The sequence below is a fragment of the Strigops habroptila genome, chromosome 8, assembly GCF_004027225.2.
Source record: "Strigops habroptila isolate Jane chromosome 8, bStrHab1.2.pri, whole genome shotgun sequence".
Taxonomy (NCBI): domain Eukaryota; kingdom Metazoa; phylum Chordata; class Aves; order Psittaciformes; family Psittacidae; genus Strigops; species Strigops habroptila.
In genome coordinates, this window is record NC_044284.2 from 23200093 (window position 1) to 23218456 (window position 18364).

Consider the following 18364-nt stretch of genomic DNA (forward strand, 5'->3'; position numbering starts at 1 on the left):
TACACACTGCCCGCTTAATTTTTCAAGCCCCTCCAAAAGCAGGTGTCACAATTAATTATAACATTAACTGCAATTACAAACACATTAATTGCCCCATTCTGATCTTGCAGAATATAAGTATGGGGAAAAAAATGTTCAATCCATGAAATTATTTTCTATCCAAACTCAACCAAATATGTTGTTATATTTATAATGTATTTGTTTGGCTATTTTTCTTATTTTTAAACACTTAAACGCACTCAAGCTATAATACAGTTATGTAGCCTACATACCTTTTCAGAACAGAAAAACCTAACTTTCAAGAAATTCTGAATTTTGAGGTAACAATCTTACTATGTCATCCTCAAAACGCAGAAGAATGTTTCAGATAACCTCTTGAGTTCACATAACAATGGAAATGTCAATGTGAAATGAAGGGAGGGCCCTCTAAGTGCTGTACACCTCTCTACAGTCCTATACTTCCCCCTTGCTGCTTCTCTTGTCACTACAGTCTCTTCAAGCACTAAGACTCCCACGTTCCTCTACCTCTGCTGTGTAGCATGATCATAATTTTAACCATCTCCGAATCCCACTCCCAGGAGATACATATATACCCAAATTGCCTAGAGCCTCCTCTCATTCTTCCACACTCATACACAAATTTTCCTTGCTACTCTACACCTGTAGAAAACTCAAAAGAAGACAGCAGTGTGGCACTGAGGTGTCTCTGCAACAAGAAAATGAAATGGGTCAGAAACTTCTACAAATGAAAATGGCTCATCAAAATGCTTTTGTGTACTGAAGCAACATCACTTTCTATAAACTGCTGCAGGTCATGGTACTTCATTTCCAGTGGAACTCATAGTAAAGCAAAATCCGTTTTTATTAATGAATGTTGTCTTGAAAGGAGATAGCAATTTGTAGTACAAGTGGGGGAATAAGGAAAAGCTTCCAAATGAAGAAGAAAATGAGAACAACATCCCGACTTACCCCGCTACACTTCTACAGAATAATTCCCACTTCCAAAACTTCTGCTCTTCACATACCACATACCACAGACCCCTCTTCTGCAGCATCCAGCCCCAGCAGGTTCAAACCCACTGGTCTGTGCAACTAGGGAGTTGTGCGTGTGAGTGTATGTAATATAAAAGCATGTACAAGTACAACCCAATTGGTGACTCAACAGTTTATAAAAGTACTTCCCAGGTAAGTCGTAAGATAAAGCATGGAATCTACATGGAGAAAGCGCAGCCAGTTGACTACAGTTGTGGTACTACTGTACCAAAGTGGTACCTGATGCGTGAGTCACTTTTGTAAACAGGAGAATATCTTCACATTCCCTAGTTGGCTTTTAGCTATCCCAAAGGGTACTGGTAAGTTGCTGTAATTTGATTCAGTACAGTAGGAAAATTTTGTAAGACATCTCTCAAATTTACTGAACACTGTTGGAAACTAAATGAATGCCCAGATGAGTATTTTTAGAAATGAGATTACATCTGTTTTCACCCAGTTCTGTAACTAAGGAACATTTTTGAGATTTAAGGGAAAAAGTCAGCAGTTATGTAATTTGAGCTGGGATATAATAAAAGCAGTATCATTCAGCCATATTAGCTTATCCCAAATCCAGTAACTAGTGTTTCATAAACCATGGACTTGAAGAGACAGATATGGAAAATTCAACCCTTTCCATGATAATAGTTTTGCCAAGATTAATTTTTCTACAGCCTACTCAGACTTTTTTATGAAAGAGCTGCTTGCAAAAATCCTCTTTTCCCCAAAATCTGAGGAGAAAGACAAATGGGTAATTTCTGATAGAGCTAATGTGGTAGGATATGAAAACAGAAATTAGCATTCCCCACCACATCCACGAACATACAAACCATCATATACAATTAGAGGGAGTGAAGTGAGTTGGTCCCAAGCGTCTTCCAAATGCTCCTATCATACTGAATCTATTTACATGGTTATAATGAACTCTGATGGATGTCTAGAATCTCCTTGGTCTGTCCTAGCTGTCAGCATCTGTTACAAAATCCTGCTGGATTTATAAATATAAATAAAATACGTGTACAATACAAGCAGTTATAACTGATGCTATTTATCTTTAGAGACACTTGAGAAACACCAATGCTGAACAACGATGTTATGAACTCTTCATTTTAATACTTGTTGACATTTTTTTGAACGCTATAAACAAAAAGTGGAGATAATTTTACATATGTGTGTGTGTATAATTTCCCAACTTAAATGATTCAAGTGAGAGGAAAAAAAGACCATCTGCAGCTATAATTTAGGAAATACGAAGATGATCAGAAAGCATATGCACTTTATGAAGTACACTCAAGCACACAGAATCACAGAATGGTTTGGGTTGGAAGGAACCTTAAAGATAATCCAGTTCCAACTCCCTGCCACAGACAGGGACACCTTCCACTACACCAGATTGCCCAAAGCCCCGTCCAACCTGGCCTTGAACACTTCCAGGGATGGGGCATCCACAACTTTTCTGGGCAACCTGTTCCAATATCTTACCACCCTCACGATGAAGAACTTCTTCCTGATATCTAACCTAAATCTCCCCTTTTTCTGTTTAAAGGCATTCCCCTTGTCCTAGCCCTACATGCCTTTGTAAAAAGTCCCTCTCCAGCTTTCTTGCAGTCCTGAAAGAAGGTTGCAGCTGGAGTTCCATTCATCTTCTTTTCACGAGGAGTAAGAAAAAGGCAAGCAGAGATCTCAAAGTCAGATAATCAGTAACTAGAGCTCTCTGAGGTAGGTTGGCCGTGTGTCAATTCATACGTTGCCTCCAAACTAGAATGAATCTCCATCTCCTAGTTACACTTTTGCTTCCCAGCATACTTAAAAAGGGTAGAGTAAACCCTAACATGCTTCCACCATCTGTGAATGGAGATTTGAAGCACTATTTCAGACAGTCATGTGGACCAAGCATCCTAAAAAAAAAAAAAAAAAAAAAAAAAAAAAAAAAAAAAAAAAAAAATTCCTTTCTTTAACATGTCAGATGTCTGCCCGTAACCTAGGATAATTCAATTCAAGTAACATCTCCCTCATGCATCCTCTCAAATGGGCCCTCTAATTCTTTGAGAACTGCATTCCCAATACAGCTCAAATGCATACAGTCTTGTTCAGAATGCTTCAGTAATCATGAAGGGATAAGTACAGCTCTAGGTCTGAAGTCTATAAACAACAGTCATTGAGAAATTGCTAAGAGGCGGCGTATGGGCAAAACTCTGTGCAATGACTCAAAATCTCATCAGTAAGTCAAGCACCTCAATACATGTTTTAAGAAAATAAGTTATCTACTTGGACAAGTGGTAACGAAGAAAGCTGTTCTTTCCAATGCAGAAAGAACAGGAACCATCCAAGACTTGAGGAAGACAGGATAGAAGAAACAGAAGAGAAGAAATAAAGAATGAAGTGTGCTGCAGTCAGCTACCTAACAATTTCAGATGAAGGCAGCAGTCCTGCTCAGTGTCCAATCCTGATAAACACACCTACTTCTTGCCAGTATCGTTAAAGGAAAGGTTTAAGCAGACACATGACTACAAGAAAGATTTAGTGATGGGCCATTCATTTTAGCAAAATCAGTGAAGCTGTTGATCATCACAGTTCATAAGAAGACATCAAAAATGTCTTATTATATATATAAACAATAATATATCAGTTTACAGACTCAGGGTGAGCATATGGTTTTAGACTATTGAATTTTTAAAGCCTCAAATAGACAAAGGCATTTGAAATGTACACAAGAGGACAAATGTGTATTGTGATGATGTAGTATTACTTAGCTTCTGCAGAACACACAAGTATGGTTAATCAGCATCAGCTGCAGTCTAATCTGGACCAGAAGAAATTGCAGTCTAATCTGGACCAGAAGAAACCAGAAATACGAGCTCAGTATTAAACAGAGGAATGAAAACCTGATGGTCTCCTTAAGTCATCTAATTCAACTCAACAGAGAAGGAACTAGTCTTTTATCCTTCTACCACTAAGGAAAATAAAACCACCATATTAAAGAGTGAAGGCAATTGTGAAATACAAAAGTAACAATGTGGTATTTCCACTAAGTTCTGGATTTACTGGCCTAATTTTCACGTTATGACAGTGTTAACATTTACTGAAGAAATCAAAATTCTGAACATGATTAGAGCAAGAAATGTACCATCCTGTTGCACTAACACTTGCACATGTTCCTATCTGGTTGCCTGCAATTATGCTAACAAGTATGTGTCCATCTCTTGCATTATTTGTTTCACCTCTCCTCAAAAGAGGCTTTAGCTGGGGTGAGAGGATAGCTTATTTTTTAGATAGATTATCTTTTGAGTTTCAAATTGCAGAAGTGAATGTGAGCATAAGACCACACTTACCTTCTGGACGGTACTGAGCTACAATAGTTACTGCTTGGCCTGCATTCTTCAGGGCTGCTGCTGCCTGTTCATGTGTTGCTGCTTTTAGATCTACTCCATTTACCTACAAGTAACACAGAAAAGCTCTTTATCAAAGTAAATGTTTCTGTTTATCAACACAGAACAGACTCACTGGAAAAACCAAAAACCAAAACCAAACCTGGATGCAAACTAGTTTCATGCCATGCAAGTTTTCCCTGTTTCCAATATTAATGATCCTTACTGAAATGCAAAGTCAATAAATATGCTCTCACATATACTCCTCTGTTACGAAAGACTGTAATTGTCATAGTATATAACTTAATGCATTTGTATTTGCTAGGTCAATTTTCTTCTTGTTTAAGACCTTTTTCTTTCTTTTAAAAGAGACACAGCGAATGTTACTTTCTGTGATGGCAGAAAAGTGAGGTGAACAACAGGGCTTCAGTGATCTCCTTAGCCAAAAAGCATGCCTACAGACTACAGCGTTTAACATCCAGTGTCAGACCACACCCTCCATGGTGTCAAGGTTTACCCTTGTTTTCAATGCAGCACATTTAAAAATCATGTCAGAAAAAACTGAAGCACAAATGTGTGTCACACTTTAGACCAAAAGCATTTTTCATAGTTCAAACTAAAATAAAGATGCACTTTAATATCAGCATTTTAGTAACAGCTGAGCCAAAATTTAAGAGGAAAAAAATCCTTCTAAATAACTACCAAATTACAATGCAGTTGTCCAGAGAAATGATTCTCCATATATTAAGTAATTTCACAAACACAGGCAAAATCTTTATAACTTTCAGTACTAATACAGAAAAAGCCCTTAGGCAGGTACGAGATGGATCTATTTAAGACTAATAGGAAGTTTGGCAGTTACTCCAAGAAGTAAAGCACCCAATTTTAGACACTACTGCGAAGTGTCTCCATCTCAGTAGAAGGCTTATTTCTGAAGCCTACATTATTTCAATTTAGATACACGCATCCCTCAGCTACCAGACCAAGATACGTTAATGTCTTCACTGAATACCATCACTGAGTATCTACAAAAATGCTATTTTAATCAGGTTACAGATGAGAAACTGAGGCAGTCTAAAGTCCTCAGATACATTAGAAGTATATTGGCATCTGTTCCATTGTCTCAAATTTAGCTCAGTTAATGGTATTCTTTGAATATAAATAATTAAACGGCATTAATAACTAGGGAGGGGAAAACTTTTGTTGTTTAAAGAAAAGAAGCAAGGAATCCTACAGAAATGATACGATCTCCTTTCCTAAGCTCTCCACTCAGGTCAGCTGGCCCTCCTGCAAGGATGAAAGAGATGAAAATTCCTTCTCCATCTTCTCCTCCAACAATGTTGAAACCAAGACCTGTTGATCCTCGATGCAGGACAACCTTTCTAGGCTCCCTGAATGAAAGAAAGGAATATGAAATCTTGGCCACTAGGCATGAATAAAAGTAAAATAAACAATTAGAAAAGATAAGTTTTTTGAGAGAAGTAGTTTTCAAAATTTAGGTATCAAATTAGGTATTATTTCTTAGGGCAACAATGTCATGTGTTCGTCCCCCCCTTTCCCAGTCCTGCCTGCCAAAGCTTTGACTTTCAAATAATAGGTTCTACGCTTTCAATTCTGTTTCCAGACACAAGACAAGACCACTCCCTGTTGTTACGTGAACTGAACAACCCATAACTATGTATGTAGTCTAAATTCCTATTATGCTACAATCCTACTCAGCACTAAATGTCACTACCTAACACTTTCCATATTGTTCAAGAGCCTCAGTATAGCTCACAGTCTTAATCCAATGGTAACAGAATGCAAAAAAAATACTATTTTCCCTTTCTGTAACTCAAAGAACAAACTCTTAATGGAAAAACCAATAATGAAAAATATGTCTTTACTGCTTTAATTTGACTCCAGCTGGTCAAGCAATAAATAGCAAAGAACAATTCAAGAAGTATTCATACTCGGGGGGGGGTGTGGGGTGTGTGTGTGTGTGTGTGTTAAAAAAAAATTAATCAGAATTTATGGCATTCTGAAATATATTTGCAATTTATTTGCAGAAACTGCAACTGAAAGTTAAATCTAAACTAAGGTGTTGCATTCTTTTTATAGGATCCCCTTCTGACTAGGATGAGGAGAGAAAAGAAGAAATACTGATCCAGTTAAGATAAGGCCAGTCAACTTCTAACGCAGAAACACTCCTTCCAAAAATCTACTCATCTGCTACTTGACCCAATATAAGAAAAGCATTTTTCCAAACCAAACGTCACCTAACCCAATCTTTAAAAAATCACTCCATTTATGCACTAGCTCTTAAATCAACTTAGTGTCAAATTCTTAAATTTCACCCCCTATTAACTATTACGTTCATTTTTTCAGAGTACTATTATATTACAAATAAACAGCACTGAAACTTATGTATATTGCTCTGGATCACACTAACACATTCATAAAAATGCTGCAGCTGGAGAACATAAATATGCTGTATCTTTTAAAATATTACTCAAAATTTCTAACCCTCTTTTGAGGATGGAGAGGGTGGAAGTGGGAAAGGTAACTTGAAGAAAATCACCTAAAGCCTTCTCTGAATAGCTCTTGCATTTCCTCTTACAGTAAGTTTAAGCAAAAGTTATAAAAACATAAATTCAGCAATGCTGTCAGCAGGACAGAATCACTTTGGTTTATATGTCCACCTAACCCTAAAAATAACTACAAAGACATATCCTACCTTCCAATATACTAACATTTATTCTCCAATTTATACACTTAGGTTTCAATCCTGGGTAGAACCTGCCTCAGAAACCATGTGACGTTAACCATATCAGATGACAGTGTGACACAGAATTGAGCAACAACATACTGAAAATGCAGTGTAACATCCCTATACTTGCAGAACAGAAGGGTAACAGAATTAGAAGAGCTTCTCTTTATCAGGGATGATGAACAAAGGATTAATGAAATCTACTAAATCAGTGAAGGAATGAATGGGTCTGTTAATGGGAAAGGATTAAGAGCTCTCTAGCCTTTCTGCATTTACCAATCCATCAAAACAACTGGGGGTGGGGGTACAAGAGAAAGGAAAAAAACAAAACAAAACTGCTGGCTTTAAAATAAGAACCTCTAGTCTGCTCATACTACCATTCTGAAAAGCTCAGTCAACTCACGGAGCACTGTGGTAGGGCATTCTGATGTTAATACTATTCCTAGATTGATAAATCATGTGTATGTGTATATACAGATAAATATATCTAGTTTTCCCCTTACAAGAATGTTTACAAATGTTAAGAAACTAACATTTATTTCTTGAAATATAGTATTCATAAGTATTTTGCCAACAAACGCGTCTTGTAAGTTTCCAAAGTAAACTAATTTGACATGTAGCTTTGGTTATTCATTACCTGGTAATCTCATCATCTCCAAGCATTCCCTTGGGAATTGGTGAATATCGCCCTGGTGATGCTGGGGGCAGAGACTGTCCCAAGTAGGCAGATGGAGTGATATGGTTATCCACTGGCTGAGAATAAGCTTCCAAGAGGTGTAAAAAATAAAGTAAGCATTAAAACAATGAGGAAAAAGAGCTGGAGGAACTGAAACAAGGTATTATAAGGAGTGACCTATCCTCAAACCAAAATATAACAGTCCAAATGACACAGTATAAATATAGTTCTAAAATACTGCCTCACATCTACATATTTCCCAGTCTCCTCGCCCTAAGCCAGTAAAGAAATTTTTCAGTCTATGTCTCAAAAAAAACTTTTTCAGGATCAGACACTGTGGGCAGCTGAAGCCCATGAGGACAGATTGGAGATTTATCTGTATTTAAAGTTGCCTTTAGCTTGGCTGAAGTCAATTAAGATTTTCAGTTTCTTAAAAGAACTATGTCGGAGCACCAGTGAAAAAACCCAACATTTTAATGTTATACTTCTTTCAAATTGTCAAGCTGTCTACGTACTGCATTCCTTGATGTGGAGGATACTGGCATCTCCGTAATTCTCTAGGCCATTCTGATTAACAGGTCTGAACAGTCAGGGATGTTACGTTTCTCAGACACTAAACAAAACCATCTTTAATAGCACAGGTGCTGATAGTGATGCCAGTATGTGCTCAGCTAATAGCACACATCAGGAAACCAAGGTAGGATTATTCCACCTCCTACTCCTCAAGGTGAGAGGCATCAATTTACCGAGAGGAGTAAATCACCTAGAGCAAAAAATTTCAACTGTACTGCAAGGGTCACTTGCATTATTTACAGGCTCATTGATTAAAACTAGAAAGGAGTATTAAAAAGATTTAGTCTAACCTCTTGCACATCAAGGGACAAATCTAGTGCATGAAGTGCGTAGGTTTAGTTGAACCACATGACACATACTAGAAAGTTTTAGCATCTTAATGATTTCAATTGATGGAAAATATTCTACAATTCCAGGAGAGTTGTTCTAATAAATAATTAAGAGGGTGCATTATATTTTCAAGTTGAATACATCACTTTTAAGTGTCTATTTACGAGGTGTAGTCAGACCCACTGTCTCCTCTTACACAGGATATTCTACAATTGAAAAAATCTTTTTTCTGGTGTAGGTGCTTCAAGCTATGCAGCTTAAACATGGAGGGTGGGGACACTTCACAGATTGAACATTATTAAAGTTGCCACAGTCTCTTTTCTCTTATTCACTTGCTGTATCTGATATGGTGCTGGACCTTTGAGGATTTACACTAAACCCAAAGCATTTTAACTGAACAGACATGACACAGATTGCAAAAGCGATGTGTATATTTTCCTTTGTTTTTCTTTTTAGATCACTGGCAGAACACCTGAACCATATACACATCCCATCAAGAGTATCTTTATATGATAGATTTGCTAAATTGCAAGCTTTCAAACCATCCAATCTGCACTGGATTGATTCTGTATTATTCTAGATTTCTAGTAAATCACAGAATCATGGAAAGGACCTTAAAGACCATCTAGTTCCAACCCCCCTGACATGGGCAGGGACACCTCCCTCTCGACCAGGTTGCTCAAGGCCCTGTCCAGCCTGGCCTTGAACACTGCCAGGGATGGTGCATTCACCACTTTTTCGGGCAACCTGTTCCAGTGCCTCACCAACCTCACAGTAAAGAATTTCTTCCTTCTATCTAACCTGAAGTTCCCCTGTTTAAGTTTAAACCCATTACCCCTTGTCCTATCACTATAGTCCCTGATGAAGAGTCCCTCCCCAGCATCCTTATAGGCCCCCTTCAGGTAGTGGAAGGCTGCTATGAGGTCTCCACGCAGCCTTCTCTTCTCCAGGCTGAACAGCCTCAACTTTCTCAGCCTGTCTTCATATGGGAGGTGCTCCAGCCCCCCTATCATCCTCATGGTCCTCCTCTGGATTTGCTCCAACAGTTCCATGTCCTTCTTATTTTGGGAACACCAGAACTGTAAATCTGTGTGCAGTAAATTCCACACATGGAGTATCACATCAACACTGTCATACCCTTAAGCAACAGTCTAATGCAAGAGGTACAGAGCCAGACAGGGAATCACCTACAGTACCTTAATGTCTAGCATATAATATCTGGTATCATATCTGATTAGCCAGATGGCTTCTTACTCTTTAAAGCTTTGTCACAGTATTCAAGTTCCTTCAGCTTTCTAGACTCTGTTTCATCAAGCATTAAAATCCTCTTATTAACAGCTTAGGTAGTTCAAAAGCATTAGATGATAAAGTAATGAAGTGTTCTATTCAGATACACCAGCCCTCAGTGAGTTGCATGCTCTGGTCTGGGACTGTGTGGAACTTTGAGAAATTGCAGCTCTGAATTCACAAGTGGTTTCAGTAAAATTCAATTCTGCTGGAAAAAAAAAAAAATTGAATTTTTTAAAAAAGTTGCTGAAAAAATGGAATTAAAAAAAAAAATAAAATCAAATCTGAGAAGGCCTGTCCCCTTCTACAATACAGACAAAAGGAAGCTTCCTCAAGTCAGCCTCATGAGGTCTACAGCAAAGAACAATGACTCACAGAATCACAGAATACCAGGTTGGAAGAGATCTCAAGGATCATCTAGTCAAACCTTTCTTATCAAGCATGATCTAGACTAGATTCCCCAACAAACTGTCAGCCAAATCTTAAAAGTGTCCAGTGCAAGAGAATCCACACTTCCTGAGGAGAATTATTCCAACAGATTGAATTGTTCTCATTGTGAAAATTTTTCTCCTGTGTCCAGTCAGAATGTCCTCAGTAGAAACTTGTGCCCATTACCTCTCTTCTTTTCCATGTGACTCCTTGTAAAAAGGGAGTCTCCATCTTTTTTGTAGCTCCTTTTTACTGCAACATGGTGACAAGGTCTCCCCCTGAGCCTTCATCTCCTGAGGCCTGAACAAACACAGTTCTCTCAGCCCCTCCTCACAGGACAGGCTTCCCAGTCCTTTGGATCATCATTGTGGCCCTTCTCTGGACCCTCTGCAGCCTTTTTAGCAGTTTTAGCGCTGCTTTTGCTAAAACCAAATGATCAACAGAAGCATTAATATTTGAGAATTCCTAATATTAGGAGTTGTTCAAGACAGATGACTCCTAAAACCATTTTTTAAGAACAGCTGTGACACATGTACATTGCATCTTCATTCTTCTGCTCCCTGCAAGGATTCAAAGAATATAGATCCACTGTTTAATTCTTTCTGTCTGCTCCAGCCACAATATGTAGCTTCTATTCACAAATGTATCAGATTTGGATAGTTTAAAGTCATTTCAAAATTCGGTTGTTTAGCCTCACTGGAGTTTTGGCTACAGATTTTCACAATGATTACCAAATCATATGGCAATACTTACTTTTCAAATTAAAAATATGTATGTATTTTAATACAACATATATTTCCATGTCATTCTACCTACATTTGCTTAAAGCAAGTGATACTTTTAAAAATTACTGCTGTAGATATAGTTATTTAATTTTTCCTCAGATAATTTTACAGCCCTAAAGCACAAAAGAATGGAATGCAGAACTTCATGAGCCTTTTCCAATTAGTTGAAAAATGGGGTTTGATTTAAAAAACCTAAACACTGTAGCACATCATAGCAGCTCTTCGATTTTTGATAATGCACTACATCAATCTTATTTCACCAAAATGAATTTCCAATTGCTTTTAACAAATCAGTGGCAGCTAATATTACAATGTATATTTTATAGGAAGTAGTTAAGATTTTCATAACATTCCTATGTTCATTGACTTACAGTACTTTATTTGATTGTTTTTAAGGGTTCCTAAAGCTTTTAACTGGATCATGTTTAAGAAAAATACATACCATCTAATACCATCACGTATTCTTATTTTTTAATTCTGTATCTTTTCCCCCATGTAACTAAAACTCCGGCTATCAAGCAATGTAATGGCTCATTATTTCAGACCAATGGACTGCTCCATGTCAGCACTGGCTACCATCATTTATCAAGTTCCACATATGCTGCTTGCTTAGAAAAGTCAGGTCCTTTCTCAAGACTGATATTCTCAGCACTATCAAAGCAAACCTACAAGGCATAAAAAGGCTCTGTATGGAGTTCCTGCAAAAAAATGTTCCTGTGCCTTTCCTAAACTATTTTAGCTGGAAATTATACCCAAAAAATATTCATGATGAATGTGACAGAAATAAAAGGCAAGCCATCACTTTCTGAATACTAAATCAGATCTAAACTTATACTTTCAAATAAATATTATTACTGATGTAACTGATAAAGGAACTGTGTTTTGAATGAACAGAAAATTACATGCATAAAATGAACTTGCTTTGACAGGAAAAGTCAAAGATTCTTACAGAGAAATTCTATTTCCAAATCCACCCCCTCTCCCTTGCCATAACAGTTCTACACAGAAAGAAGGAAGATTTCCCTATTATTTCCCCTATTATCTGCAAACTGAGGACACCCATCACAAACTATAATCTCCAAATTGGGAAATATAATTTAAAACTTTATTGGTCATTACTGTTATTACACATTCTTCTCTTCCTGTATTATGCCATTTAAAGAATATAAGGCATTTATGTTCTCTAGTGAAAGAAACTGATTATTCCCTACCTTGCATGTATTTTATTTCCCAATGCAGTGTGGAAATAGGTATCACTGCACATCCACACCACATGAAGGAAAAATACTTTAAAATTGCCTAGGAGTCAAAATTGCATCATTAATAATGTCTCTAAAGAAGGCCTGTATACAAAGCAAATTCCTCTTATCTCTTAAAACTGTGTAGACGCTTTTCTGGACTGATATTCTAACAATACGCACTATAATGCACTACACAGGTAATGGTGTTTTTAAATAGCAAGTTCTAGACCTTTTTAGTAATATTTCAACTGAATAACTTTAAAAGCATTTATACTAACAAGCTACCGAAAATTTGTTCCAAGATCCACTGAATGGCCAACATTTTTATATGTATTACTGATGCAATTTACATTCACTACTGACATAGGACCTACTACAGAAGACTAAGAGGTATGATTATCCAACACTTTTGTTCTTTATATACTGGTTCAGATTATAACACTGGCTTTTTAGTCCAAATGTGTTCTTTTTTCCAAATAAAGTAGTACTTGAACAGATCAGTGCTACACACCAATTACTCCTATCTAACAGCAGGAAACAAAAAAACAAAACAAAACAAACAAACAAAAAAAAGCCAACCAACAAACAAACAAAACCCCCACAAACCTAAAATAACTCTCCCCCAGAACCATTTTATGCAACAAGATGAGTTAAACTGGTCATCCAGAAAAGTCCATCTTTTTAGTCTTATACAGTCACATTATTCTTATCCCTTTCTCCAAACACGAAATGGTAATATCCCTCTTGAAGAAACAGTACATTAAATTCAATTTGTTCTTTACACTGAAGTTCAACCCTGAACTTTCCAGATTCGGACATGTGACTTCAAAAAGATTCCTGTAAGCAGTACTCTTATGTCAACAAGAAATACCTGTAACTATTTTCAATACAGCATTCACTGGTTTTCCATTTGAATTATCAACAATTATGTCAAAACTGAAGTAAGATTTTAAGTTAACACAGAATCTCACAACACATTTGCAGGCAGGCATCAGAGGTCAAGACCTCCCCCTCCTCCCCATCCAGTTTATTCCAATAAGAGCAGCTCATGAAAAAGCAAGAAAGCAGGTGGGGGAAAAAAAAAAAAGTCAGAACATCACTAACCTCTACCTTAAACAGTATGTCTTTTGCTTAGTACACAGGACACTGAACATCTATGCAGAGCATTGTTACTCTTCACAGCCTCCGGGATAATGCATCACATGTTCTCCTTGCACTCATCAGCAAGTGACCAGAAATGTCGAGTCACCAGGACTAGGCCACTAGTCACGGAAACACTCTGAGCCTCACTGCTGCTGTTTTTTCAGTACATAAATTATGTTATTCTGTTCAGCATGTAATTTTCCTGACTAATCAACTTTCTTATATGAGATTTTTTCACTGTATAATTTTAAAAAGCTTTAAACTGTTAAAATACTAAAAATGGGGTATGTTAAAGCCTTCAAGGAAAAAATAATTAAATCACAAATATAAGCTTGACTTACAGTTCGTGATGTCAGGAGGGGCGTAACTGTCATTCATGAACATGCTGGTGGGTTTTGCAACTTTCAGATAAACAAAGTCAGATGTGTTTTTTAAGGCAGTCACTGCTTCTTCATGAGTAACTTCTTCTAAGCAAACACTGTTCACCTAAAGAGAAAAAAATAAACCAGTTATCAACAAGGAAAAATGTACGTTTTCATAGGACACTCACTGAAAGCTGTTGGAGCACTCTAGTCTGGCTCTGGTCTTTACTAGCATTCAAGTGCCACAGACATAATTGTTTATATAAAAGTTACATAAGAGATGCTTCATAGTGCTGTGAAATACAAGACAGACAAGTCTTTCCTCAAAAGATTATAATAAACTGTATTGACTGAAACATTGTAAAGGCAGCACACGTCTGGAAAACTAATGGGACAAATAGGACACTCAAAATGCCCATAAAGCATGCACAATCACAGCACTGACACATTATGTTATTGCAAGCATTAAACGAGAAAGTTTATTCTAGTAGGAATAAATCCCTACATGTTCTTGTCATGTCATAATTAAGTTCTAGACATTACAATGGGACAACATATTCTTGCAGAGTTCAAAAAGTAGGGTTCAAAACTGAAGAAGACTCCCGAAGTGACTGGTTTTCCATGCCAAGTAACAAGAACTAGTTTAACTTTACAGGGGAAACTCCAGCACTTCAGTTGGGGGGGGAAAAAAAAAAAACCAAAACTTAAACCCTTTAACAATTTTCTCTCTCATATATAAGCTTTAGTAAAATTGCAGTTGCTGCCCTCCTTTTCCATATTTTGAAGAAGGAAGTAACTTCTGCATACAATTCCAGGCAACATGAGAAATTAGGGCTTGTACTGCACTGAACCTGAGGACCAAAGATAACTTTCCCTTGGATGACTTTCACGTTATATACTGTGGTAAAAACAACTGGGCCTTGTCCAGCTGTTATTTGTGAGGGGGAATCTCTTACTGCTTAAATATATTATTTCTACCTGTATTTTTCTCAAAGTTTCCTAAAGAGTTTCTAAAATCCTCTCAACTGATTCTCTTATTTTTAAACAGATTTAAATTCCTAACCACTCCTGATGACTGAAAAGTCATTTTGTAGTGCATTGACAATGCAGTACAACCTAAGCATACACAGAAAATTACATTCTGCCAAATGTGGCAGCTTATCTCTACATTAGTGAGCAAAGCTTTGACTAGGTGAAATTCAAATAATCAGAAGATACTATAGATGACATTTTACTTCACTTCTTTCCTAACTTAATGAATGGAGGAGTAATTACAGCTACAATAAATTAGGACATCATGTTTACTATATCAAACACCACACTGCATATGCTACTTACATCTCCAAAACAGTATCTGATATTAATACAAGCTACTTTGTCAAGGCAAATTTTTTTAATGGATAAAGTTATACTGGGCAAATAATGTGTCACAAAATCTTGGTATTTCCAAAAAAAATTTCCTTAAAACTTTCCATGTATTTTTACAACATAAGCACGTTAGCAATGATTTTTTCCTGTATGGGTGACAAATCATGAACACTGGAAAGCAGTTGTCATTAAAAGCAAGCCTTTGCATTGCAGGGAAGTCCTATATCAAAACACTTCCTATGATGCAGATTTAAAATTTAACATATTAACAGCATTATCATCAAGCAGCTGGATCTTTGGGTTGTGAATTTGTACGGCATATTGAAAGTTTGTATTTATTGCACAGTTTAATAGTAAACATAATATAACAGTATATAAATGAATATGTGTATATACATATAAAAATATATAGTAAACAATCTCTGTTTTTTCCTCCCCGAATTCTCAATATTAGGATTTGCTCATGTCTTGAGTTGATTTCACAGAACTAACCCATTGTAACACCAACATAAAGTGATAAGCCCGGGATTCTTTATCTGTAAGTGGCTTGAGTTTTCCCCAGTTCTGTATTTGGTAAGTTACAAACTTATCCAAAAAAGTCTTTTTACAGATGGGAAACTGCAATAAAACATCAGAGTCAGTTTCGTACTGTTCAAAGAGCAATAGAGTGCACATTCTGCTGTCATCTACTTGAGTAAAGATGTACTCAGACCTCCCACAGAAGTAGGGTACTGCCTGGGTAGCATAGGAGGGTGGAGCAATTACACCTTACAAGATTTAGTTACAGTTCAGAAATGCATTCTGGCTCCTGTTTTTCTAGATGGACAACTACATTTGCAGATGATAGAATTTAAGAAAGTTCAAAGTTATTTTTACTTTGTGCATAGAAAACTCAACTTCGAAGTACTTAAAAACAAAAAATAAAACCCCCCAAAAAACAACCCCACCACGTTTAAAAGCATTACAAACACTGAAATCCAATGTAAGCAGCAGCTTCACTGCAGGCTGGCCAGCCACCAGTACAAGGAGTTCCTTTCCATTCTTCTTTTTTGAAAAGAGAAACAAGCCCATTGTAAACTGGTTTACAATCCCATCACTCAGATCCCAGAAAAATAATGGCAGGCATCAGAAATAGACATACAGGTTTTGCGTGAAACACTGGGCTGAGGAACAGATTTCCTGATGAGATGGTGTTGAATGTGGCAGATTTAACACTTATCAGTGATTTTCTGGCAATATCAATTTTTTACTGATTTCTATGAAATAACACTCTACCGGCAGACAGCTTAACCACAAAGTGAATCATGCCCTTACTGGGCCTAAAAGTGAATGACCATAAAAAAAATTGCAGCTCTTACTTACAGCTAAAAGTTTGTCTCCAATCTGAAGCTTGCCATCTTTATGTGCTGCCCCACCTTCAATGATTTTGGTTACATAGATGCTGTTGTCTCCAGGTATATGCTGATTTCCCACACCACCAGCAATACTGAAACCAAGACCTGCTTGAAGATAACGTCATTATTCAAGAAACCTTTCAGCATTCATTGGACTCACATTATTACATTCATAATAGTGTTATTTGTAACACACCTACACATACAAAAAAATATTAGGCTCTGGCTGAAGCCTTTCCAAGTGAACTCCGTAATTTTGCAGAAAGTTCTAGAAAATATGTAACATTTACAGAAGTTCTGAAAATCAAAACTAAATCATTTACTTCATGCCTTGTGAAAAATGCTCACAGCAGAGCTAAAGCATCACCACTGACATTTAAAGAACCATTGTCCAACATTTACCCATATAGAAATAAAGTAATACTTTATGTATTTTTGATCTCTCGAAGACCCTTTCCAGGTAATTTAAATAAATATTTTACTCCCATTTGTAATGTACTTTAAAATTACTAAATGTTACCAGAAACACATTTTTGTCACTTGAAAGAAAAATACGCATTCTACAAAAACAGTTTCAAGACACACAGATGAAAATACAGAAGCATTTGAGATGCTACTACTTTATCTTTTGTTATTCTGCATTTCCTGTAACTTCATATGCAAGGTACTATTTTATTTTGAAAAATAAATGCAGAAACCTATCGCCAACTTTATCCTTTTTGTGAAACAGAAGTTTTGTATTTCCTACGTACCTTTCGGCCCTTTTACAAGTTTGATTTCCACTATTTTTTCTGTGACTGGTTTTCTTCTTTTGACATACAATCGTACAATTGATCCCGCTTCTTTCAATGCTTCAACTGCTTTACTGTGTGTCACATCACGAACATCCACTTCATTTACTCGTAGAATACAATCGTTAACCCTAGAGACAGAAACGTTAATGTTCAGCTGCTGTGTTACAGCAGAGCGGACAAATTAGGAGCCTAATATTTTATCTACAGTACACTAACATACATGTTAACACATTAAGATACATAGATTTTGCTCCAAAATTTTACTGACTCAAGACAAGGCTCTAAAATTAATTATTGCTTAAAATCAAAACAAGGATCACTAGAAAACATTTAATGGGAATATTCTGTTCACAGCATAAGAGGACACCATCTTCTACATGTTTCATTTAAACAGTATTTTGAGCAGAGTTTTGTACAAACTACCTTTTGCTTAGGGCTATAGGAACGAATAAAAAAAAAAAAAAATCAGAATCTAGAAGACACACAATGAGAACACACTAGTTTTAAGCCATGATAGGAACGAGTCAACCTCCATTCCTGCTTTTCACAAGCTGCTTAAGGGCTGACCTTCCACTCTATTTAACATGTTGCTATAATAACACTGAGCTCTCATTACACCAAGTACAATGCCTGACCCACCTGTCACCACGTTCTCCCAGATGTACCTCTGACAATGGGCAATGGCTAAAATGAAGCCTTGAAATAAGCTTATTAGGACTAAAAACCCTAATGCATCAGGCATTTGCACCAAAAATGATAGGGCAAGTTTTTGACAACACAAGAGGAAAAAAAGCTGGTCCTACAACCAGATGTGTTTTTTTTTAACACACAGTAAT

The 18364-nt window shown here is 36.7% G+C and overlaps 1 protein-coding gene across 25 annotated transcripts in view; it reads right to left on the bottom strand.

Annotated features, from left to right (window-relative positions):
* DLG1 (discs large MAGUK scaffold protein 1) overlaps window positions 1–18364 on the bottom strand; it is a 160454-nt gene that overhangs the window by 37798 nt on the left and 104292 nt on the right. For 13 of the 25 annotated variants that reach the window (XM_030494769.2, XM_030494767.2, XM_030494762.2 and 10 more), the window contains 6 exons: window positions 17487–17656; window positions 16703–16839; window positions 13952–14096; window positions 7784–7910; window positions 5632–5788; window positions 4362–4464 (listed from right to left, as the gene is read on the bottom strand). In XM_030494769.2, the coding sequence (XP_030350629.1) occupies window positions 4362–4464; window positions 5632–5788; window positions 7784–7910; window positions 13952–14096; window positions 16703–16839; window positions 17487–17656 (839 nt within the window). Of the gene's footprint in view, window positions 1–4361; window positions 4465–5631; window positions 5789–7783; window positions 7911–13951; window positions 14097–16702; window positions 16843–17486; window positions 17657–18364 lie in introns of all 25 variants that reach the window. The other 12 variants (XM_030494773.2, XM_030494768.2, XM_030494766.2 and 9 more) reach the window with 2 other exon arrangements.